Raw genomic sequence first — 24,991 nt, 5'->3', positions numbered from 1 at the left:
GCTCATCTGCAAATCGCAGCCCCAAAGACTTGCCTACAGCAGTTTGTGCCGAGCACTCTGACATCTAGACTTCTGTCTTTTAACCACGAGGCTGCATTTAGCCAGCATTGGGTCTCTGAGACTGTAATCGAAGAAGGCTTTTTGGTTGTCTCAGGGTAACAGTTGCACTAGCCCATCTCTTTTCCTATCAGATCAGGCTCCTTTATGCAATATAGAGTTCATAATAGGTGCCGTCTGATTTGTGCTCATATAAACGGTAAAGAAACCCTGTGCCTTCATGTCTTATCTGACTTTTGGTTGTTAAAGCGTAAGAGTAGGAGTTAGAAGGTCTGGTTCCCGTTACTGGCTCTGCAGTGAAGTCAGTTCACTTTCCTGTGCTGCTTTTTTTTTTTTTTCCTCCTTCCTGTAGTGTAATAGCAGGAGGAATGGAATAATGGGTATTAATGTATTTTTTGCTCATAAAATACTCTTGGGCTTTGCAGAAGGGGAGAAATGTGAAGTGTTCGTATTACCCTAAATAGCTAGTGATGCTGTGGAACAGCTGTCGTTCCCCTGTGACCGCATGAAACAGCTTCTGCGGACATCGGTTTGATCAGGTGCAACGCACAGTCTTCGCAGATGAGACCTTGTGTTTTGAAGCTTCTGCTTGGTGTCCAACCCAAGGAAAGACTTCCAAAGGCCTGGGGCTTTTGTGTGTTGAAATTTTACCCGTTATTAATTACTGTGCACAATTAAACCTCTAAATTACCCTTGGTGTGGATGAACTGTTGTTGTTCCTAGGAGAGTTTCTTGAGGTTTCATTGGTATGCTGCTATTTTATTTGCTTTTGCTTTCCCACAGCTCTTTGTTTCTGGGTTTTTTTTTTTATGTTCAATTTTCTTTGTTAAAATAACTTTTGGGGGGACTTTGGATTTTGGCCTGTTGCATGACTGAGAAGCCTGAAGACGTATTCCTTATAAGGCTGGTGTCTGGCTTTATACTTGCTTTTATTTGTAAATAACAAAGTTTCTAACTGTGAAAACGTACATAGCAATAGGAGCTGTGGAATTGTAGAAAGCAGGGTTGGAGAAACTGTGAGAGGCTGTCTTTTCTCTTCCCTTGAACAAAGATCAAGCAGCTTTGTAGCCCCCAAGAAAACAGCGAGCATTTCATTTGGAGTTTACCAGAGCAAAGTCTTTTTAGAGTTTAGGCTCTCAAAGTAATGATAATTAACATTTCTCTTTCATTACATCTTCCCTTTTTAACCAGGGTTCTCAGGGCTCATCCAAAATGTTAAACCGACAGCACCAAGGAGCTGCGATTGTCATGCAGGAAACATAAATAAAAGCTTTGTGTTTCTGTGGGAAAATCTCTTGTCAGGCGAAGCTTTATAGCGTGTTTCATGGGGAAATGGGAAGATAATCAGGAGCAAGTCATGAACATGTTGTTGGGGGGGAGGCTTAGATTATTTATTTAAATACTAAATGTTATAATATGCCTCAGTTTGTAAACATATATAAATTACAGGTAAGTGTTATGTTTGATTCAATTATTATTGTTATTATCCAGGGTGTTCATGGAGTCCCCCAAAATCCTGAGGAGCTCTCAAACTTTCGACAGAAGTCTGAGAAAGCATCAAGGAACCAGGTTCACACCTCACCAAAGGAGCTGTCAGCAGCCAATGGGACTTCCCACTCCTCTCTGCCGAGGAAAGACATGAGGGTGGAACACAATCCCGAATCAAAGTCCAGACTGAGAAGAACTGGTTGGACTTGTAAGGAATGTTCACAGTGGATGCCCGATCGGGAAACCTTTGTGTCCCACATGAAGAGAAGTCATGGAAGGGTAAGGACACAAATGAAACACTTCACCTGTGTAACAAGATACTTTTAGTAAAAGAATCTGATTAATCGTTAATATTTTGGGCAAAAAGAAACTGAGAATCTATTTGTCAGCTCAGTGAGGAGTGAGAGGAGGGCCAGAACAAAATAATGAGATAGCATGTTGTAAGCACGCTTTCTGTCCTTGGTAGTATTGTCCAAAAACCTGCGTACCTCATCCTTTTTGCTGTTCCTTCTCCCACTGCATCTAGTGTCAGGCTTCGTCGTCTGCTCATTTGGGTAAGTGGATGGAAAGCTGCGTCTTCTCCAGCTGCTGGTTTAACAGTTGGCAGCACCAAGATTTCTTCTGGGTGTTCTCAAGCTGTATTTACAGTTTTCTTCAGCAGATACTCTTCCCCTAGTGTGGCAGTGTTAGCAATGATACAAACCTACCACGTGAGCCAGTGCAGCATAGCATGGACTGTATTCTGAGTAAAATGTAACTGCAAGTAAGATTGTAGTTATGGTAAAAAAAAAAGGTCTAAACAAACTGAACACAAAATTAAGGAAGGAAATACAATGCCTCTAAACAATGTATTGTTTGCTAAATATCCCAGGACATCTAACTGGGGAAGATTCGTGTAATGGACGCATTAAGTGTGCACAGCTATCATTATAGGAAGTGTAAATCTCAATTTTGTTGGTTTTGTACGGCTCAAGCTTTGTGGCCTTGACCTAGTTCTGTCAAGCTAATCCTTACTCACTGGCAAAACATAGGCCAAGATGTCATTTGCAGCCAGATTTCTTAGTACTTTGGCATCAGGACTTCTCGTTTGATGCACTGAGTCACGCTTGTTTTGAGTCCCATGAGCAGAGGCTGTGGAAATCTGGACCATCATTTGTGATTCCTTCCTTCTAGCTTGAATTGGGGAGCGTGGGATTGTGCACTTGATAAATATCAAGAGGAAAAGATTGGGGCATAGCGAGAGTGCTGGATTTTCCCATTTGACTTCTACAGAAGTAGGAAATTTGCCAAATATTTAAGTTTAATACATACATTCATTCATTACAAAAGTCCAAGAAGTCTTTTGTGGAAGGCATGCAGATTATATGAAGGAGTATAATTTCAGATAGATGTAGGAAAAGGAGGAGGTTAGTTACAGGGCAGAGTTACAAGTGGGACTGTATGATGCTCTTTAACATCCTGCCTTTTTACTGTGCTGGAATATGAGGAAAGCGAAGGGTAAGTGCGCTTGTACTTCACACTGGGGCCCTGCCTTCCTTTGGGGGAGAGGAAGGGACCTTCCACCTGCTCTGAGCAAAGCAGAGATGGTGTCTGATGTTGTCTGCTCCTTTTTCTCTTTTTGGTTCCTGCCAAAAAGACTGGCAGGAACCCAAGGAGCAGAAAGTTTCTCAGAAGATTCTGCGAAAGTTAGGTCTGGAGATAGTTTTGTGGCCGCTGAATTAATTCCGGAGGATCCGATAGTAAAATGAACCCACAGCAGGAGTAACTAATGCAATTCCTATTAAGAAAAAAAAAAAAAAAAAAAAAGAGGCATGTGCTTTAACTTGTCCTGATTTCTAGAAAACCAGTGCTGAGATTAGCCAACTGTTGGGCTGTGTATATGTGAGACCCCAAAATCTTGATGATCACTATCAGTGGAAGAGGGATTTTTTGGCAACTGAGAGGTAAGGTCCAGAGGAACAGCATGGGTATGTTAGAATCCAGTCAGTGTCTTTTATCTCCCTGTTATTAAAACATATTTCTGTTCTTCTGCTAGTCTATGAAGAGATATCCCTGTCGACAGTGTGAACGCTCATTTAATGCCTCTAACAGTCTGCGTAGACACATCCGCAATAATCACGACACAGCAAAGAAAGTTTACACTTGCTGGTAAGTCCTGAATGCTGCTCTTCAAATTTGTTTTCAACAACAGGCTAAACTTTCAAGTTCAGAAGCCCTTTGTAACAGATCGTGTCTGCTCCTATCTACTCCAGGCTATAAATTACTGAGGGAGAGTGAGAAGAATATGTTAAACATGAGAGACTTGCTGGCTAAAATAAGTCCTTGGTTTTGACTGCACAATGCCCTTTGGAATCTTAGGTTAAGATCTGATTTGAGATCTGCAGGTGCAAAATTACAATTGTATTGCACACCCTTGTGAAATGGCCAATAAAATATTGGGCCAGTCTTTCATTGTTTCGTAGTTTGTGTAGTCGTGCATCGCTCTTGTGCCTTGCCCATGAAAAAAATGGTGCAAAAATGGAGCAAAAGGTGCATAAAATGCTAACGAATCAGGGCACTAGATCTTGCCACCAGTGTTTACACAGGCACAGCTGACTGCACAGGCTGCAGTGCAGCATAGTGGAGAATTAAGCCTGCTGGATTTCCTTGGGAAGATGCACCTCAGAGCTGTAAAATGGGTTTGGAGACTTCAAATGAGCCTTGTAAATCAGCAGTGAGCGCAAATCATTGCTGATGAGCTTATTGTAGCTGTGAATGCGGTCTCAGTTCAGGAAAAAGCACGATGCTTAGAAAACTACCTCCACAACTATTGTGTTCTTGTCTATTGTTGTAGAAAAGTCATATACCAAGCAATTACGCAGACCTGATTACTATCTAATTCTGAGAAATCCTCCTGAAAAAGAATTAAAGCACGTTTCTGCTTGGAGGGAAGTTTTTGGTGACATAAGGTGGGGGATTATTTGTTTAACTAAAATTTTGGTTTAATGCAAGTGCTTCTGAGAGCGTATTATCACTTTACGGCACTTAAAATTACTGAAAGCCTATTTTGAAGAGTACATCCCTCATGTACTTTATTTCTCTGGACAGCATAGTGAGCCACAATGGCTTTTGGTAAATGCCGGAAGCACTGGCAACACCATTAGGGCCCGATAGATGTAATTCCCTGTGCGTTTTTGAGCCAGGACTTCTAAGTTTTCCATTTCTTTGTACTGAGTTGTGATTTGAAACCTCTGGAGAAGATGAAACATTGGCTTCCAGTATGTTTTGTTCTGTGTTAAGTTTGTGGGCAATGGTTTATGGAGTTACGTGCACCTGGTTTGTATAAATCTGTTCTCTCTGGATCACTTGTTTTCAAAGTGGAATGTATTGGCATGAACATAATGCCTAGCTGGGAAGAAGGATTTGTACAGAACTGCATAATAACCTGGGACTTGCCAGCCTACCATATGCGTTAGCTTGTACAACATGCAGTTGTGGATGCAAAGCTTCACCCAAGCATCCAAGCTCATACCGTATTCAAAGTAGAGAAGACCCAGTGAAAAGTTCAAGTGAACTGTTGTGGTTGCATTTAATTCTCAAGCTTGTAGTTGCCCCTTCTCAAAATGCGCTGATGAAATCGTACTTGGATAGTGGTTGCGTTCTCTTTAATCATAGCAGTGACGGACTTACTGAGATCAAGGCACCCTTCAGATTAAACCTCTTCCTTGAAAAACTTGTCCCAGCACTTCCAACAGCTTCTTTTTGGGTCTGAGGTCTTCTGTCTGGTCTTCCCTTTGTCAGCTAGTTGACTTTGGTCTGTCTCGATATTCAGCCTCTGTGGTTGTGCTCCTCCCTATTTGCATACCCCAGCTTTGATTGCCCTCAGGGTTGCCTCCAACCATCTTCCTACCTGTGTGAGTTAGAACCGAGGACAGCCTCTACACTGATAGATGGGGATGACTCTTTGTCCACCTGGTCTTTTCCTAAATCCTATTTTCAATCACAGCCCCAGTGTTTCTGAACTGGTTTGATCCCTTTTAGTTTGTCCAGTGTGCTGTTCAAAAAATCACCTTTGTTACTGCCACTCACAGATCCACTCATCTCTCTGATTTTCTCCTCTGGCTCCTTTCCATGCTCTCTAAGGCATTGTATCTCTTTTCTTGGGTTCTGGTATCTGTTTTCCTTCTTCCTGCCAGGCCTTGTATCAGTCTTGCTACTCGCTGTTGTTCCCTTCAGAGTTTTTAGTGCCTTGACTTCATGTCAGCCTCTCTACTCCTGGATTTCCATGTGAAGTATAGAAGTATGAGTAAATTTCTCATTGATCTGAGTATTTCTTGTGACAGCAGCATGCTGTCCTGTAGGCCACGTCCCCCTTGCTTTAACATTTCAAGCTGTGATTTTTTCCCCCCTTCTCCCCCTGCCCTGCTTAGGGCTCTGCCTTCTGTTAACTTTGTAGGGAGAAATTAGTGATGAAGGATTTGCCTGAACACCCTTCTGCCAAGATTGTCACTGAAATAATTAAGTTTAGGAAAGCATCTTGCCCTGCTCCCATGGAACGGATTCCAAATTAGAGCAAATTGCAGAATAACCTGGTGTTTTGTATTTTTTTTTCCATAATTCATTCGGTTATTGTTATCGGAACTTGTTGGTATTTTCCAAGTCTTAAGTACAAACTGTCTAGAACACTTGATTTTAGAAATGTTTATTTTTTATAAATACTACTTAATAGCCTCTCTTACTTATTGCCTCTGTGAGGGAGAAAAATCCCATCATTATTAAATAATTATTAAATTATTAAATATTCAGGTTGATGCGTAGCTGACAGACCCTCCCCACGTCATGCTGGTAGTCAGCAGAAGAGTTTGAAGTCGATCTTTGTTAGAGTCCACTATGTGCTTGACCATGCTGCAGGGATTTTTTTTTATGTGGCTGCAAGACCTGACGCTTATTTCCAGTAAACCTCAGTCGTCACGGAGGGAAGGTTAACAGATGGCACTGCCCATTCACATCTCCTTTTGAAATTTCAGCCATAGTCTTGGGCAGCTGTTGAATCCTACCAAGTGTTAACATGTATGGATACATATGAGCTATGTATTTGCAAATGCTTCTGACTACATTATCGCTAGCAAAGCTGCAAGGTTAGCAGTGTTATAAGAACTTTGCATATTATGACCAACATGGTCTGTGGATGCGATACTGCACCGATGGTTGGGACAGCTGCGTGCAGAACCTGGGTCTCCTGGAAGCCTCCTTCCTCAGTGCTACGCAAGTCGCGAGGTCCTGCTGTGTGTTGATTTCTCAGCTGAGAGTAACTTTTCTCCTGTGCTTTTTCCTTCTTGACTATTTATCTTGTGCTTGTGTAGCATGTATCACAGTGGGCCTGATCTCCGCTAGTCCCTGTATTTATTGGGTAGTGTACTGTAAATAAGTGCCCTACTTTCATTCTCATTCATGCTTACTGTGGTAAACTCTAAACTGTTGTTGATTTCTATCACAGATAATTTTTTAGTATTAAAACAGCAAATTGCTGCCTATCTTGGTAATCTTAATAGTGCATTACTCACCAGCTTCTATCTGCAATGACACTATAGGTTTGACACGTAACAAAGAGCTGTTGGTATGGAAATGCACAGTTGGGCTTCTCTAATATTTTTTCCTCCTTTTGTATTTCCAAGGTACTGCACAGATGAGAACCAGACATTTCCTCAGCCGTTCATGCTGGAGAATCACATCAGCCTCATGCACGGCATCAAAAACCCAGACTTATCGCAGATGGCCAAAGCAAAAGTTCCCGAGAGAGACACAGCAGAAGTAACTGATACATTTTCATTGAAAAATAAATACACCTGGCGAGTAGCTGTTCACTTAGAGTGTTATGTTGAGCTGCAGCCTTGCAGCAGTAAAGCCCTCTCATCCATACGGCAGATTTCCTTCCTCTTCTCTAAACTCCACCCAGTTTGTTTCTTTCTGACAGTGTCATGATCAAAAGTGAAAGTGCAGCTGAGTTGTGGCAGCACCAGGGCAATGTATCTTACGTTTCTCAAGATATTCTTGAACATGTGACCCTTTGTTTTATTGGCCTTTTGTCAGTCTACTCTGTAACCACATCTAATTTAGGTTTGTAGTTACCCTCATTTTCCTCTGCCATTGTATTCTGTTTCCTTGAGGTACATCAGCCTGATGCATTTTTTCCTCTTTTCCCCCTTGTTTTTTTCTGTTACTTTTGTGAAGATTCCTTTTGTGTTTTAAAAGCTTACTAGATCTGCTATATATAAGAACTATGTTTCTCCTAAGTAGGACTGGGTGAATTTATTCAGCAAATGTTACCGTCAACTAATTTTATTTTGGATTGATTTGGGGGAAGAGAGATTGGTTGACTGGATTTCTTTGTTCCATTTACTTTAAAAACAGAAGCAGGTTTCCCATATCATCGCTAGTTATTCACTTGTACTATAGTACTGAGGGATCACAACCGTGACTGACTCCCCACTTTATTTATGCCATATATTTGTACAGTGCTTACAGGCATAGTGACATGGAAACATCTGGGGCAGCTCAAGAATTCCCTTCCAGGAGCTATTAGCTGCTTCCATCCAGCAGAGTTCATGTATTGAGGGCACACCTGGCTAAACTGTGGGCAGACAGTAGCTCCGTGTGTTTCTAAGCGGGTCTGCAAACACAGCCCTAACTGTGCCCTAAACAAAGACGGTAAACCATAGGTAACAAAATCACATGAAATAGCATATGCAAGTGAGCGATCCCCAGGGGAGGAGAAGCACACTGCAGGATTATAAAACAGAGGGAATGAATTAATGGAGACACCACGAGGAAGGAGCCTGGGAGTGGAGGGGGAAATGTCCACAGTTAAATCTAAGCAGCATTGCCTGTGCAAATTACCATCCCAGTGTCCCTCAGCTGTGACCACTCTGTGGGCTTCTGCTTCTGCTCATTACGTTTTTTCTTTTTCTGACTCTCTTTGCCTCCCCCACCAAGTTCAAATTCTCCTTCTTCATCATGTCTCTGTCCAGCCAATCCCTCCCAGGTCTCCCAACTCATGTGTCAGGATAGCAGTTGAGACCTTGCACATTGGGATGAAGATGCAGGTTCTTGGAACAGAGCCCTGAGGTGTTTAGGTACTTGTAGGAAAGGCGATGCAACAGGAGTCCCTAGACGTGGCTTCATTTTAGTTTGTAACAAAATACCTATGTGTATTTCCACTCATATGCCTTTAGATAGATGCATGGAATTTAGCAAGCTAAGGTGCTTACTCTTACATGTGCTAGAACAATAATGTAACTTTTAAATCTTATTTTTAAGGCAAGATCTCCAAAGAGGATGTCAACAGATGAGCTGGGTCAGGCAGAGACCACTGCTGGTTCAGACATGCCGCCAGCCAAAAGACTGAAAGCACATTGGAAATGTGCTAAATGTGGATTTGCAACAGACATCAGTACTGAATTTCAGGAACACATACCTCAGCACAAGACGGACAGCTCTACGTATCAGTGCTTGTTCTGTGGCTTGTGTTACACATCTCATATCTCTCTGAACAGACACCTCTTCATTGTTCATAAAGTAAAAGATGAGGAGGAGGAGGAGGAGGAGGATGAAGAGGAGGAGGAGGAGGATGAAGAGGAGGAGCAAGAGGAGGGGGAAGAAGAGACCGAGAAGTTACAAACAGAGATGAATGAGAATGGACATGAGGGGTATAATGGTGAGATGAACACTACGGTGGAAGAAGAAAATCTGAAATGCAAAGAGTGCAAAACTGACTCAGCTCTTTGTGAACACAGTCAGACGTGTGGTGTGGAGGGTCCTAATAGCACCTCTCAGAACAATCATTCAAAGTCTTTTAAGACTTAAAAAAAAAACCCTTTTAGTTGGTTGGGGTTTTTTGTTTGGGGGAGGGTTTTTACTCAAAATACCAGGTGGGGAATGGGGCAAATCGTTGAAATAGTCTGTTGATTTCTTGGGATGGACGTTGCTTTCCATTAACTTCTGTTTGTAAGGGAAATTTAAAAAAGAAAAAACCCCGCCATTGCATCCTAAGCACTAAATCTCTGCCAGATCAGAGAGGTGAAAAGGGAAAGCAGGGCGAGAATCCTCGCTGGAATTTGTCCATCTCCCGAGGATCAAGGAGCACTTTCTGCAACTGCAGTTTCCTTAAGATGAGCTCTCTTCCTTCGAGTGTGCACTGCCTCAGCCTCTGCCTGGAGCCCCAGCCTTCCCTTCCCTCTCTTGCTTTCTTCCTCCCAGTATTTATGACTAATTTTTCTCTTCCCATCCTGCCTTTGTTTTACTCGTTTTAATTCATAATGCTGTCTCGGCGAAATGTCAGGACTATGCTGGCTGAAACAAGATCTCCTACATTACACAGGACAGGTGCAAGCTGCAAGTTGTACTGAAGCTTCAGACAGTTTTTTCATTGCCCTGGTAACAGTCTTATTTCCCACAAGGTAATTTAATGAAATGTTATGGATTTGAATCCTCCTCAAAGAGAATCTCATAGCTACCGTCCTCTTGTGTGAGCAGAGCTCAAAAGCACGTGTCACAGATTGACAAGGGCCTGGTCCGCCCCAGGGACTTGTCGGTTCTATGTCAATATAGCTGCACTGCTGGAAGCTATATAGAAGGTGGGTATAGCCAGCTGTAGGCTGGGCCTGGCACGCTGTGGCTTATCCCTGCTCGAAGCTCAGGCAGAGCGACGTGGCCGGTGAGTACGGCACCATAAACACTTGTGCCTCTCTGTGCTAGCGAGGAGCACTGGAGATTGAATGTCACGATCCACAGAATAGGAAAACTCTCCCCTCCCCGTCTCGCTATCGGCTGGAATGAAATAGTCCCTGTACTCTTAACTACATCAGCTAGGAGTTCTGCAAGACAGGAGTTCTGCCCCTCATCTGCTTTTATAAAGCTCCTTGCTTAAGAAGCAGATACAAGGATTACAGAGAAGCAAAATCAATCTGGTAACACTCTAGTGTATGGCCTGCTCTGCATGTTATCTAGCTAATCTGGTCTGCAGCAGTCAGCAGCGGCGGCTTTTGGTAGCTGAGGAGGTTCCCTGCATAGTATCAGGCAAGGAGGAGAGTGGTTTCCGGAAAGGGGCTTGTAGGACTGAGAAACCACCATACTGTAATGCTTCAAATACTTTAGCTCCTTTGATAGCTCTTCTCCCAACTTTACTCAGTTTTATGTATTACTTTGGAGACGTTTATTTCCATGTAGTCATATTGACTCTCTGTCCATGCTATTTCCTCACTTGTTCCCCTCAACAAACACATGCTTTGTGTAATATAATTATCTTCTATACCGTTTTTTATGTTGAGCCAGAATCCTGCTCGTTATTGTTTACTATGACAATGTTTAAATAATTTAAGAACTATTTATCTTATTGCATTTGAATTGCTCACTTTCTTGTCTCAATGTGTTTTGATACAAACAGTTTGGACTCTTTGTATTTTTTGATACTGTGTACATTAGCCTAGGGAATGTTTTACAAGGTAGCCTATGTAGAGTAACAATAGCAGGGGGCACTCCCAAGCCATCACATATCTATTTAATCTGCAGTGGCATTTGTGCCTTGCTATAATGTTTACTTCAAAGTATTTCAAATAAAAGCATCCAACAATGCTTGATTGGGCTTGGTTCTTCCTAGGTAATATGGGTAAGCTAGCACAGGAAATAGACCTACTGCCTGCCACCGTTTTCCAAGCATGTCCTGCTACAGTGAAAATGAGGATAATTTTTAAGGACCGCTCATCTGTATTGAGAGTCCTGTGTGGTCTTGATCAGTGCCACGAGCTAGGAAACAGCCCTGGTAATCCAGCAGCTTCAATAAGGCTGTGCACAGCAGTTTTCTGCTTTCCTCCACAGATGGACAGCAGCCTTTCTGCATGTGGCAAACTCCACTTGAAGGTTGTGAAGGATAATTTTCTCCTCTGCTACTTAGGCTATTTAGGACTGAGAGCGGCATGAAGGTGAGGCAGCTGCTGAGAAGGACAACATACACATCCTAGGACTCGAGGCCTCCTGTCATAGGAAAAAGGTGTAGGGTAGCATTGTGGACGCTTCCGCGTTATGGATGCTGTAAAATGTGTTCCCAAAAGGCAAAGCCACCTCTATAAAGCAAAGGACCAGTGTAAGTCCTTATTGGCTTCTGTAGTCTCCTAGTTCAGGTGAAGGGGATGCCATTTATCCACTTATCCCATAGCAGTCCTGAAATAAGGACCTGCAGTTACAGCTACAGTGGATGCAAGTGTGCCATGAATCTGGTTTGCTCTGCTTTTTACTCCTGGTCCAGTTCCTCTGCTTGTCTCTGTTGGTACTTTGCTAGATCTCTCCTGGATCCCTCCCTAAGCAAAAGAATTGCACATTCGGGAGCAGCGGGAGAATTAGACTGCCCCATGAATAGTATGTACAGGCCATGCATGGCTAGCCACGTCCACACTGGTGTGATGCCTTTTCTCTGCAGCACACACAGATCATCCGGCTGCGAAAGCACATATGCACCAGGCTCCTCTAGTCTTCTATGAGGTGCAGTAGAAAGAAACTGAATTTTTTAATCCGTTGTATTTCAGGCCTGAAGGAGGAGCCCTGTGGGCCTAGAGGAGGCCTGAGCCATTGTGGCAGTGTCTAAAGCTAAGCCTGAAGCAGAGGAAGGTTGCAGGAACTACATTGGCAACTGCAAGAATCTCAGGGGCTCCCTAGCGTGCTGGTGGCCAGCGGTATGTGGATATGTCCCTTGTCACCTTCCCTCCCCCTAGAACAGAGGACATCATCCTGCTTTCAAGAATGGCATGGTGCAGAGCAGCAAAACCTCATCCTCTTCATCCAGCCTCAGACTTGACGGGCACAGCCTTACTTTTTACTTTTTCTGCAGGATGCAAGAGCAAAATGGGTGCTGCTTGCTTACTTGCAGAAGGGCAGGCACAGGATCTGGGAATGGGAGCCAGGTGTCAAGGAGCTGGCAGGGTCCACGTTATCGGAGCACCGAAAACCTCTTTCCACCAGAAGGTTAAGAGCACAGAGGCCAGAGGCAGACTGCTGGTGGCTGCAGGCATCTCACGCAGCCCACGCTCTGCTAGTGCACGCAGCGGGCTCGGGCCGTGCTATGCCAGGCTGTTCCGCGATCTGTCTGGGCAGCAGCATGTGGTGAACAAGGTGCGCAGCACCCCTTTTCCTTCCTGGTGTGCAACCCAAAAGGCCTTGTCTGTGCCTGCAAGTGTGGCTCTTAAGATGTCAGGGCTGGGGCTAGGTAAAGGGTCTCCTACTAACCATATTAGCAGGTGGCCAAAGCCATCAATTTGGTGGCCTTTAAATGTTATACAATCTAGGCAATCAGTCCTGTCGAGGCGCAGGTCTGGCTGACCTGAGGGCATGGTCCACCATCATTCTGGTGAGGCCAGGAGCCTCATGGGAACAGGTTTAAGTTGAATGTGCTGTGTAAAAAGACAGCATAACCCTACACAGGTGAGGAATAAGGTGCTGGCCTGGCTCTGTCAGCAAAGGAAATAATTTTTGACACGCTACCATCACATATGTGGCTGGTGTAGCTGATGATGCCATCTATAATTTTCCCTTCCCTGGGCTACAGGGCTTACACGATGACTGGCAAGCCCTTTGCAGTTGATGGCCTGAGTTGGGGAATGGTCTATGAGGATATGAATCCAGTTGGCAGTCCCCACAACAAGCAAATACCCATGTGGCTTCAGATATGTTTTTGACATGGGTGACTCATAATTATATATAGCCTGTGCAGGGACCTCAGAGACCACCACTGTGGCTGTGCCCGCAGAGGACTTACCTATCCCAGTTTGGTTCCCCCCGTCCCAGTCTGGTTACTCCCACGTTGGCATTGGCACGAGGCTGCAGTGACGAGGTTCCTCTGCGCCGGGCGCTCCCTGCAGTCGGCCGTCCTGCCGCAAGGCTGTGCCAGTGCTCGGTGGCAAGTGGCAGCCTTCTGAATGCACTCCTCTCCAGCCCCAGCACACAGCGTGTCATCCACCACCATGGGTAACGCGCCCTCTCTCAGCCCCCAAATCTCTGACTGAGGCAGGGGAGACGGCCACAAGGGACAGGGAGCCAAAGAGATAATGCCGTCTCACTCTTAACATGCCTGTGTCAGCCAGTACCCACTTACGGCATCTCTGTGTTGAAACAGTCTCATCTGAACGGTCTGAAGGACAGTCTGAACAGTTCAACGGTAGAAGGGGGCACAGGCCCTGAAGGCAGCTGGTGCGGGTATGTGTGAGGCCTAAGGATTTTAGGTGGAATAGTGAAAGGTGAAAATCCGATTTAAATGGGATCCCCAGGCTATTGCTAGAATTTGTGTCAGTATGGCATGTCACACAAGGACCTGGCAATTGCACTCATCATTGGTGGGATTAGGAAACGGAAAGTCCAAGCCATGGGTTCAGAGTGGGAGTTGTAGGGAAGACACCCCTTTCCCAGGCAGGAGGAATTCCCGCATCCCTTTGGAGCCCGTGGACAGCCGCGACGTCTGTGAGCACTCAGAGGGCTCACAGATGAAGCACATTCAGGGCAGGAGATAACCCAGCGTGCCGTAGTTTTTGCTCAAGATGACAACCAGCACACTCGGATCCCATCTGTAAATGTCTCTCTCCAACGCTGCAATTTCCCCTCCTACTTTGGCCAATGAGCGGCTTCTGTACTCAACTGGCTGCCATCCACGCCTGGAGGCATGAGGACCGCTAACTGCAAAGAAGGATTTGTCCCCAAGTCTGTGGTATTTTGACCTCTTTGCCTCAAAGAGACTGCAGGCTCTGATCTTGTCCCAGGTGAAACCTGCCCGAGCTCCTGACAGCACCAGGGATTACAGGGCCTGAAGGTAGACAGTGAAGCCCTCCAGCCCTGGACGGCATAAACCGAGAGCCTGCAGCAGTCCCGGTGCAGAAAGGACAGTTGCTTTTCCAGTGTCACCCACTTCATTTGGGAGGCCCATCCTCGCCGCCCTGCCGTTGGTGCCCCCAGTGCTTGGGACTGCTGAGGAATCTCCTGGCTCCTTCTGCAATTTTGGATGGTCACCCATCCTCAGAGCGGTGGGCGACAGGCAGGAACTCGCTGGTGGACGATGTCGGTCACCCTTGCTCCTGAATGCCCCAAGCGCAGCACAGGCCTGTTAACCCCAAGGTGATGAGGGTTATCTTGGCGCACGGGCCTCCCGCTCCGGGGGCAGGGGCCGAGGTGGCCGGGTGCCCCGTGCACCCGCAGGTGCTGCCTTGGCCATGCTGCTGCCCGGGGAGCCACTTTGCAGGGCTCCTCTCACCTCCCTGTCCCCTCCCCACCTCACTGCTCCTGCCACCTCCCTCCCTGCTCCTGTCACCCGTCCTGTCACCTCTCCTGTCAGCACTTCTGCCATCTCCCTGCCACCACTCCTGCCACCTGGCACCTCCACATCACCTCCCTGTTGCCACTGCTGTCACTGCTCCTGTCACCCAGTCTCACCTGTCCTGTCACCATTCCTGCCACCCCTCCTTACCTGTCCTGTCACCACTCCTATCACCTCTGTCACCCGTCACTTCTGCCACCCCTCCTGCCCCCTCCCCGCCCCGCGGCCGGGCGGGGCCGGAAGCGGCGGGAGCGCGGGCGGAAGCGGAAGTGGCCGTCGGGGCCGGGGCCGCCGCCGCCGCCGCCGCCGCGATGCTGTCGCTGGACTTTCTGGACGATGTGCGGCGTATGAACAAGCGGCAGGTGCGCGGGGCCGAGGTGCCGGGGGGGCGGCCCCCCGGGGGCGGCCCGGGCCGGGAAGGCCCCGCCGGCTCCGGGGCGCCGTGCGCGAGGGGCGGCTGCGGCCGCCCCGACCCTCACACCGCCCCTGCCCTTCTTGCAGCTCTACTACCAGGTGCTGAACTTCGGCATGATCGTCTCGTCCGCCCTCATGATCTGGAAGGGGCTCATGGTGGTGACCGGCAGCGAGAGCCCCATCGTGGTGGTGCTGAGGTAAAGCCCTGCTGGCCTCCAGCGCGGCGGGGCCGGCGGGGCCTGGCTGCTCCGTCCCCCCGGCGACAGGGAGCCTCGCCCCCCGCTAAGGACAGGCCCGGCCGGCCGTGCCCGAGCGGTGTTTCAGCAGCCCCGTGCCGAAGGTTGCACCCACCGCCGTCCTGTGCTTTTGGTGTAGGCTCGGTTCTCCCTCTGCGTACAAACCTTTGCTGAGGTGGATCAGAAAATAACGCAGGCAATTTTAAAAAGACCCTCAGGGCGCGCTTAATGATAACATACCGTGGTAAGGGGTATAACCTCCTGGGCCCGTGAATGGGAGAACCTGACTCTCAAAAGTGTGCAGCATGCCAAAAAGTTGAAAAACAGCTGTGAAACACGAACCCTGAGGCGGCGGTGTTCAAGGCTGTTAAGTGCATGTGGAGAACATTTTCTATAGAGATTGGGCAGCAAGGGATTCCTGGCCCTAGTTCTTATTTCCATCTTGTGCTTTACATCCTCAGCTGCCAGGCCCTGACAGGCGAAAGCCTTTCTTTGTGACATAGTATAACACAGAAAAACAGTAAAGGAAGAGAACGTAGGTAGGAAAAATGCGCAGCCTTACATAAAAATAACATCATATTCCTCAGCCGCTGTTAGATGGCTAACTTGTCTGTGATAGAAGGGGAAAGAGAAGAATGGGAAAGACTTGAAAGAAATATGGCAAGTGGAAGAGCTCAGCCCAGGCACTTCTGAATTTTACCAAGTTTCATGGAAAAATGCATGACAGTAGGGGTAAAAGCAGTCATAAAAAATGAGGGCCTTGAAACAGCGGGCCTGGCACAAGAGAGAAATCCATTGCTCGTGTTGGTGGGGGTCATCACTGTAGGAAAGCAATGTTTGTGGTAGAACTGATCTTCTCAAAAGTAGCTAATAGCTCTTCACCATAATAGGACTTTTAGTAGTAGAACATTGAAATGCCCTGTTATCTCCTCTCATGATTGTCTGCCTGTCTTGCTGCTGCTGTGTGAGTAGTTGGAGTGTGCGTTGAATCTTGATTAAAGGAAAAAGAAGTTGAAAACCTTGAGATGGCAGGAAATAAACTCATACAGTCAAGAAGAGATATTTGTAAATGGGAAATGGCTTGCTGAAAGCTCTGTGGAGCATTATTATGTGTTATATTGCATCCTTAAAATGTGTTATTTGCATCTAACTGTTCTTTCATAGTCTCTTGGGTTTCTTCCTGGCCTTCTAGTAAGCTATAGGAATGCACCTATGAATGGTGCCTTTGTGCTCTTGTAGCTCTGCCCTTCTGCACGTGTGACCGAAAATAACGGATATCATTCCACAATTGGATATATTTTCAGATACTGTATGTTGCCTTCACGTAAGTGGAATGCAGTAGGCACCAGAATTGTTGCTTACATCCTCCTATTTATTATGAGAAATTCCTGTTGTTGAAGTTCTCGGGCAGCCATGAAGTGCTGGCACTATCAGACTGTGTGGATATTTCAGAGATCCTGTTTTTTGTAGCTGTGTTGTCCTTCTAGTGTGTTTCCATGTCAGTGTTAATTACTACATACCATTTAAAAAAAACACGTGGAAAATAAAAGCAAGTGGCCTTCCTCTTTCCTCCTGATGGATCCGTGAAGTACAGGTGAGAGATTTCATGCAGCTTCTTCCAGTGAGTAAGAGAGAGGCCATTAGGTCACCGTCCTTCTTTGGTGATGTGATCTTATACTCTGAATAGCAGCTTCTGCAGCGTCTCAAGATAAAACAGGAATATGTGCAGTACTTAAAGTTCATCATTTCCTTTTGTACTGCATTATTTGTTTGAAATTAAGAAGGTTAAGTGTTCTATAACAATTGCCATTTACAAGACAGGAGAAAAATAGTTTGAATAGTGGTGCCTAGAATGAGATAGTTAAGCAAAGCGATGAATCATGATAACAGATTTTTAGCACACCCGCCTGTCTGTTCCAGATGGGAATGCAGGAGCCGTATGCTTTGAGTGCTTTATTCACAAAGATCATCTATCTACCTGTAACAAAGCTTTCAAACACTTTGGAGGAAGAGGACTGCAATATTGCCAGTGTAGCACTATCACTCGAGAGCTCAGGAGAAGAGAAGATACTGCTTGTCATCCGCCTTTCTATTACTAAGAACAGTAGAAACTTTTCCCTATTTGGTACGTGGTTAATGCTAGCTGGTGGCATTTCTCTTTTCATCCGCAAATCTGAACTTGTGCTAGCATAATGGATGAAAATCTGAGTGTAACAGAGGTAAGATACGGGCCCGATCTCCAAATCCATGGGATTTTCTTAGGACCTCTGTACTAAGGTTATTTTCAATTTTTTCTCAAAAGGCTATAAACTTCAAAACCTGATTCTGAGTGTTTAAATGTTGTTCAGTTGCTGCTCTTCCTTTTTTCAGTGGCAGCATGGAGCCTGCATTTCACAGAGGAGATCTCCTGTTCCTAACCAACCGAATTGAAGATCCAATCAGAGTGGGAGAAATCGTGGTCTTTAGGATAGAAGGAAGGGAAATTCCTATAGTTCATCGAGTCCTGAAGATTCATGAGAAGTACGTCTAGAATATGGGGGTGGTATTGCATATGTCTAAATTGTGGTTTTGCTCCTCTCCTTGGGGTAAATGAATGGGTGGGACTTCAGTGACAAAAACCCGGGTGCTGTAGGAAGCGATATAGAAGTTTCAGCCAGATGAAATCTTCCTCTTTTGTTTAGTTATAAAGATCATCTAGCAGGATTCAGGAGCTGGGGAGTCAGCCCCAGTATCCTGATCCCCCAATGTCACCTAATGTTGTCTGTGCCATCATTTCCATCCCAAACTGCTAAGTAATGTTGCTGTGGTGTCTCCCCCAAACAAGACTACATTGGGGTGTGTGAAGTGAATCGTGTCTGTAGCACTAGAACCTTACAGGAAGAAGGTTATTGCGTATACAGCATGCATTATTTTAAAGCTTCTTTTTATGGTCCTTGTTCTTGCTGTCATACAGAGGACAGGGTGTCTCTGTATGAAGTTTTCTCCCCTGCAGGAAGGTTTGAGTTATTGTATTCAGAGTCTCTAGATGTGCTGCACTATATGTTCATTCTCAAAATGTTTAACTGGATGTGTTTCTGAAACTTTGGTCTGCAGGAATGAAATGTGGTCATTCTGGCATGACTGCTGAACAGGGTTTAGCTTTCCAAGTGAGGCTTTCTCCGCAAGCCTTCCTGCTTTCCTAGGAAGATGCAACTGTGACTGCACAAGGCCAGTATGTGGGGATACAGGCCAGCCCTGTGAGGGATTTAAGTGAAAACTAAATCTTGAACTGAATCCATATTTCCTGAAGTCAGCTCTTGAGAAGATGACAGCAGTTGGATGGGGTCCTAGCATCTGTTCCTGCTGAGTAAATGACCTCTCCATTATGAATGAACTGGAGCTATACCAGGACTGAGAGATCAATTCCTAGATTTAGTGACTCACTTGCATCATATGTACAGGTGGCATTTGAGGATTGCTGTAGCCAAATCAGGTTGATAGGATAGAGAGGATCCCTTCCCCCAAGTGTTTGTAGCAGCCACAGCTGTTGAGACATCTAGACCTTTTGCCTGGCCCAACTTCAAGGTCAGCCAGTTTCATGCACGTAAATAGTCCATCTTAAATCCCAGATGTGAGTGACGTATCTTCCAGTAGACAGCCAGATTCTTTGCTGCTCAGATTATTCTATACCAAATTTTTTAACAACCGTTTAGTCAATTTTCAAGGCAAAGCTATTTCTCTTTGATACTGTTAATTTAAAAATAAGGTCAGCATGCGTGGTGAATGTGATATCAGATGGTGCACGTGCACTTTTTGAGATGTCTTGGGAACTGATATAAGTGAATATTACTTTCCTTCTGCCTTATTGCATGCTAATGGCTCAGGTGGCCCCCTCTACTGCTGCTCAGAGCGATTATTGAAGAAGGAAGAAAAGACAGGGTCCTCTCCCTCTGCCTTCAGCCAGTGCAGGGGAAGGAGAGAAGCAGAAGAGTGCACTCTCTGCTGCAGTTTATTTCCAGACGTTCCCCACCCTTCTTTTTTGCTTGGCTCTACCTCAACACTAGGTCTTAAAAAAAAATTAGTTCATTTCTGCAAAGCATAGCAGGAACGTAGTACCAAGCCGAGAATCTGCAAAGTTGGTCCGCTCCCCAATATTTCAGATATCATTAAAAAAAACAAAAGAACTCATCTGTATGATAGTAAAGATAAAGCTGGAAAATTAATGCTGTGAACTGAAGCTGGGTGCTGAAGGCAGGAATGTGAGAGATCAGTCACTCCTTTCACTAGTTAAGGAATATTTATCTGGTGACAATCTGGAATTGAAGAGTGTTGTCTGAATGGCCAGTTGTGCTTTGCAATTTCTTCCTGTAGTTGTGGACTGAAATGAAAACTGTCTGTGAAAAGTCTCTGTGAAAGTTGATGGGAGTGTGAAAATGAAGGAAAGCTGAATGCCGTTTTGTGTGATCATGTGGTAACTGACTCCAACTCACATCAGCATTGTTTCACTGAGAAAATGTTTTCTACCTGCTGGTAGAGTTTCTTCTTTGTTCAGAGCCAAATTGGGTTCATTTTTCGTCACTAAACGTGGAGTCTGCAGTCAAAATTTAGTTAGTGGTTTTAGTGCAGAAGAGCCAGACTGGATTTCATTCACTTTTCAGACAGCAGAGCAACTTGGCTGTGGGCTCCTCATGCTGGCACACAATAGAGCAGTGAAATTGGCTCAATGAGATGTCCAACATCAGTCTTCAGAATTGAAACTACATTATCCGCACCTTTGGGTATCTTCCATCTTTTTCCAAACTACATCTGGAAGCTCCTAGAGCATTTGCAGTTCCAAAACTGTGAGCCAAAGGTGCTTTGAAGAGAGTATGTATTGTGGATTTGTTTTTATTCTCTTCTCCCCCCTGCCAAGCTTTTCATCTTTTCATGTCAAGTAACACACATTGGTATTCAGGCATGATGTAAACAGCACAAGATCTTCTGCATGCCTTCCTGTGTTGTACTCAATCTGTCATTCCATAAGCTGGCAGAACCAAGCAGCAAGAACACTCCTGCTCAGCGTGTGCCTTCAGATGCCATGGGGAGATGACAGCGGCCAGCTGATCCCCAAGTAGTTGCACAAACGGCAGCTTAGAAACAAGCGTTGTTGGGAGTCCCGCAAGCTGAATGGAAATGACTGGGGAAGGCTGAATAATATGGTATATGAAGCTAAGAGCATAACAGCAGCTGTTCCCAGGTCAAAGCAAAGGTTCATCTACTCCAGGATCCTGTTTCTGACTAGCTAACGGTCGCCTAAGGACAAATTAAATGCTAGAGTGTGCAGTGATACTTTTCCCCATCTCCTGCAAGTTATAGTTTTGAGCAAGAAGGGGTAGTTTTGTGTAGCCCCTGCCCAAAAGCTGTGCGTATTTCCCACGGTATCAATATTCTCAATAGTCCTCAAAAGATTTCTTTTTTTCATTTTTACATGGAATATCAGGTCACTTTTTGAACGGGTGGAACTCTTTTGTGTCCAAGGGATCCTGCTGCAGAAGGGCACAGTTGAGTTACGCACCACGTTAGTTAAGCACAGCACCTTCTCTTGCTTGTTTTAACCTGTTACCTCTTAGCTTTTTTTGATGCTCCCTAGGTCTTGTATCAGAAGAGGCAATGAAAAACTGTTTGACTCTTGCTGTGTGTGTCATTTACGACTGTATAGGCTACTGTCATATCTCCCATCAGTTCTGTCTTCCAGGCTGGAAGAGTCCTGGTCTGTTGTTTCTTTTATGGAAGTGGTACCAGCCTTTTGAATGTCTTTGTTATCTGTTTCTGAGCCTTTTCCAGTTCTTCTCTCCATTTCAGAAAAGGATATAGGAGGTTCAGAAGTGCACAAAGCATTCAAGATGTAGGCACATTGTGAGTTCATACACTATCATAATGGGATCCTCTGTTTAGTTCTTTTTGCCTTTCCTAATGATTTCTAAGATTCAGCTTGCTTCAGATCACTACTGAGTAGAGCTATCTGTTTTAACCCAGAAGTCTCTCGGCAGTGCAGAGCACAGCCCAACATTTGTATATAAAGCAAGTGAAACATCAACAGAAGAGAAGTCAAAAGCAAAGAGACATAATAGCTGCACCTTCACTAGATAGGGCTTATCGTGCTGGTTCTGTTCTAAAACTCTGCAGGAAAGCTGCTCTGTGTTGAGCTTGGCTGGGGCCAGAATTCATTCCTTTGTTGGCAGTTTTTTTTCCAAACAATCTGCTTTCCACTGCCTTTAACAGAATGAGTTTCCCTATTTCCTTCTCCTTGAACATCTAGGACATGATTGCTTCTGATGCCTTTGTGTTAGTTTCTATGTGCGTGTTCTAGAACAGCTGTTAAATAAGTCTATTTTCCTCCCCTAACTGGTTCTCATATCTTTGCTAGGCAAAATGGTGACATCAAATTTTTGACAAAGGGAGATAATAACGCTGTTGATGACAGAGGGCTGTACAAACAAGGGCAGCACTGGCTGGAGAAAAAGGATGTAGTAGGAAGAGCAAGAGGGTAAGTGAAGTTGAGAAGGATACAGCTTATTACAGTGCACTCCCCCAACGCTATCTGTTAATGCCCTCTCCTGTTGAACTCTCCCTGCTGGGTTTTATGTGAAATGGGCAAAAGCATTTCAAAAGGTAGTGTGGAGAGTTAAAAAAAAAAAAAAAAGAAAAAAAAAAGTAATTCAGTTCTGAGTTTAGCTTAAGTCTTTGCTTACTAAGCTGTGAGCTGCATTCTGAGATTTTGATACTGAATGAACACCAATGCAAAGGCAGTGCCCACTCAAGACATTAAGGTGTGATCACAATTTTCATCAAAACTCTTTTGCAAATCACAGTCTTTCCAGGCAAGCAAGGTCTGAATATCTAATGTGGAATCCTTTGTGTGCACAATCAGGTGCTGAAATGGTGCATGTTCTCATCAGAGTTAACAAGAACTTAAGAGCCTGCTTGCTAAATAATTCTTTCCTTCCTCTCACAGGAGGAAACTACCACCCATTTTTAATCTCCAAAGCTTGGGCTTTTTTTTTTTTTTTTTAAAGTTGTCCTTTGCCCTGAGGACCTTTCTTCAATTAGATGAAAGAGCTCCACTATCCACGATGCTGACAAAACCCAATCTTCCTAATAATTGCACTAAAAAGTTATAAAAATCTCACCATTAAGCTTTTTTGATACCCCAAATCATGGATAGGCACATAACTTTAATTAAACATCAAGAGCATTTGGATTAAAATAATTGAAAGTAGATAGCTTGACTCTGTTGTGGGGCTGTTTATATTTTGGTCTTTGCTAGAGTGGTTGCTGGGAACCCTACAAGCTAAACTGTTTCTGTGCAGAATCCATCTACCCCAAGGCAGCTCCCCTGTGCTTCTTTTATCTTGAATCAATTCTTTGCAAACCTGACACTGATACCCCTTTCCTCCTCTTCAGATAACAAGCTCGTGCCACACCAATGTTTTATTTTCAACGTTTGCTCCTAGAAACTTGCTGGCACCTGGATGTGGGTTTACCGTGCTAAAAGGAGCTGGGGAAAGTAGGATGAGCAGTCAGTGACAAGCTGCAGGTGGTGACTCTCTAAGCTGGTTGAATTCCTTTGCAGCACACCATATGTAACAAGGAGTAATTTGAATGCCTGTACCTTGTTTGATCCAAAAGAACAGCTTAGGAGAAAGTCCCTTCTCGCCTTTCAGATCTCTGCTCCATTTACAGTGGCCTTAAAGAAAAGCCAGCCTGTTTGAAGATACAAGCAAGGGAGCATTGGGTGAAACGGGTAATGTTTTTCTAGCACTACCTAATTAGGTCTGATTACTCCAAGATGCCATTGAGCCCTTGAGTGCCAAGAATCTAAAAAAGATTGATGCTGACATAGGAAAGAATGGCTAGTTATGTCAATAGAGAGGTAAAGGACTCAAAGCTAGGCAGGGAGGAAAGCAGCCTGCTTCAGAGCCCCTGCCAAAGAAGGCGTAGGTGAAAACACGCACTGGGGATAGGATACCACTCAGCCCCCACTCCCATGTCTTCCCTGCTTGGGAGGGAGAAGTCCTAACCAAGTTGACCATAGTGCTTGGCTAGACAAAGCACGCTTAAATGGCACTTCCTTTGTACAGTCTCAGGGCAGTGCTTGTCCATATTCACCCTTGAATACTGTTTGTTTTAATAAAACTTTTTTCCTTGTAGATTTGTGCCCTATATTGGAATAGTGACTATCTTAATGAATGACTATCCAAAATTTAAGGTAAGAGCTCGTTCATCTTCTTCCTTCGCCCTCCCCAGCTAAAATTACTTTATGAGAACGTTCTGTACGTACCGCCTGAACTGTGTGCCCTGTACGTTTGTTGCTGTTACTGCATCTTTAGATGTGAATGCACACTCTTGACTCTCTTACTTTCTTTTACAGTATGCGGTCCTCTTTTTACTGGGTTTATTTGTGCTGGTCCATCGAGAGTAGCCCATTGCACTGAAGTTGGTAGTGAAGATACCATGTTTTTTGTAGATGAACGTTTGAAGTAGATGATGGTCTGATGTGTGGGGAGGAAGAGGAAAACATACATTTCAAAGCTTCTAACCAGTTTGGGTTTGTTTTGTTTTTTACTGCGTAAGGACGAATGTTATCACAGTATTTCCAATGGTTTGTCACATTTTAGCATTTTTGTACATCAGTGAGTTTTTATATTAAAAGTTTAAGCCAAACTGTTCAGTGTTTGTACTTTGAAGCTGAGCTTCCTCTCAGAGTACCTACAGGACTGTGTCCTCTGAGTCTGTGCCTCCACTGGGCAAGCGTGACCTCTCCCTGTGCCATCTGAACTGTCAAAGGATTATCTGTGGAGGTGGTATTTTTTCCAGTTCAGAACTGGAATAAAGATTTTGCCTTTCGCCCAGTATGAGCCCTGCCACATTCTTCCTTATTCCCCTGCTGAATGCAACTTCTTACTACCCAGCTTCTCTGGGGTGTACGTGGACTTTGCCTTGCGGACTGACTTTTAGAGCCTAGTGAATTAACTTGTCTCCTCTTTACAGAACGGTAGTAGCTACTGCTTTTGCTTCTTGTTGGAGAATAAGCGATCCTTAGCTGTAGTTCAGTTCAATATTTGTATGTTTCTGTAAATCATACCGAAGTAACATGCTTAAGGACCCCAAGGTGTTTTGGGCAGAAGATGGCAAAGGATTACCTTGGGCATTGCTGAAAGAAATGCCGTCCGAGAAAGGCAGTGGCTGCCTTAAGCATTTGGTGCGGCGCTAGGTAACAGAAGAATTTGGATGGGAAATATCCACAGCTTTTGGGCAGAGGATCTTTAGAGAAGTAGGATGTGAAAGTCAAATATTCTTCGGTGTTGGAAATGGGATTTGGGCCCCTAGTGACCCTCACAGTTGGCCATGTCTTACAGCTCACCTGAAAGCTACACTGCCCTGAGATCTGAAAGGAGAAACCCCTTGTCACCACCTGCAACAGCTTTTTTTCTGAGTTTCTCAGTCTGGG

The 24,991-nt window shown here is 45.0% G+C and overlaps 3 protein-coding genes and 1 long non-coding RNA gene across 9 annotated transcripts in view; 3 read left to right on the top strand and 1 right to left on the bottom strand.

Annotated features, from left to right (window-relative positions):
* The window catches only part of ZNF592 (zinc finger protein 592), a 38,421-nt gene extending 28,066 nt beyond the window's left edge, over positions 1–10,355 (top strand). For all 3 annotated transcript variants that reach the window (XM_068958567.1, XM_068958568.1, XM_068958571.1), the window contains 4 exons: positions 1,549–1,824; positions 3,581–3,693; positions 7,200–7,335; positions 8,842–10,355. In XM_068958567.1, coding sequence (XP_068814668.1) covers positions 1,549–1,824; positions 3,581–3,693; positions 7,200–7,335; positions 8,842–9,387 — 1,071 coding nt within the window. In that variant the 3' untranslated portion in view covers positions 9,388–10,355. The remainder of the gene's footprint in view (positions 1–1,548; positions 1,825–3,580; positions 3,694–7,199; positions 7,336–8,841) is intronic.
* LOC138068897 (uncharacterized) overlaps positions 1–15,108 on the bottom strand; it is a 35,881-nt gene extending 20,773 nt beyond the window's left edge. Inside the window, exons 1-3 of one of the 2 annotated variants that reach the window (XR_011143747.1) lie at positions 15,023–15,108; positions 13,328–14,659; positions 1,831–3,322 (exon numbers count right to left, since the gene is read on the bottom strand). This is a non-coding gene — a long non-coding RNA (uncharacterized lncRNA). Of the gene's footprint in view, positions 1–1,830; positions 3,323–13,327; positions 14,660–15,022 lie in introns of those variants that run through there. The other variant, XR_011143748.1, reaches the window with a different exon arrangement.
* The window catches only part of LOC104139042 (mucosa-associated lymphoid tissue lymphoma translocation protein 1-like), a 142,494-nt gene that overhangs the window by 91,387 nt on the left and 26,116 nt on the right, over positions 1–24,991 (top strand). The window lies entirely within an intron of this gene.
* Positions 15,098–24,204, top strand: SEC11A (SEC11 homolog A, signal peptidase complex subunit). Of its 3 annotated transcripts, XR_011143744.1 has the most exons (7): positions 15,115–15,234; positions 15,374–15,483; positions 17,893–18,042; positions 21,908–22,027; positions 23,114–23,284; positions 23,692–23,749; positions 23,912–24,204. XR_011143744.1 is itself a non-coding variant. In XM_068958584.1 (6 exons), exons 1-6 carry the CDS (start codon positions 15,184–15,186, stop codon positions 23,960–23,962), a joined length of 540 nt encoding a protein of 179 aa, XP_068814685.1. In that variant the 5' UTR covers positions 15,098–15,183; the 3' UTR covers positions 23,963–24,204. The 3 variants fall into 3 exon arrangements, 2 of the variants coding, with proteins under 2 accessions (XP_068814685.1, XP_068814686.1); XM_068958584.1 differs by lacking the exon at positions 23,114–23,284 and having other exon boundaries at positions 15,098–15,234; XM_068958585.1 differs by lacking the exons at positions 23,114–23,284; positions 23,692–23,749; positions 23,912–24,204 and adding an exon at positions 22,945–23,107.

The sequence above is a fragment of the Struthio camelus genome, chromosome 12 (assembly GCF_040807025.1).
Source record: "Struthio camelus isolate bStrCam1 chromosome 12, bStrCam1.hap1, whole genome shotgun sequence".
NCBI classification, from domain to species: Eukaryota; Metazoa; Chordata; class Aves; order Struthioniformes; family Struthionidae; genus Struthio; species Struthio camelus.
Note: the sequence above shows the minus strand (reverse complement) of the source record. Positions and strands in the feature narration are given on the sequence as shown.

What these genes read in the sequence shown, in the direction of transcription:
- SEC11A (XM_068958584.1), top strand. Translation starts at nt 15,184, where the DNA reads ATGCTGTCGCTGGACTTTCTGGACGATGTGCGGCGTATGAACAAGCGG. An exon ending in GTCCTGAAGATTCATGAGAA is followed by an intron (nt 18,043 to 21,907) that starts GTACGTCTAGAA and finishes TATCTTTGCTAG; the next exon opens with GCAAAATGGTGACATCAAAT. An exon ending in GTAGTAGGAAGAGCAAGAGG is followed by an intron (nt 22,028 to 23,691) that starts GTAAGTGAAGTT and finishes TTTTCCTTGTAG; the next exon opens with ATTTGTGCCCTATATTGGAA.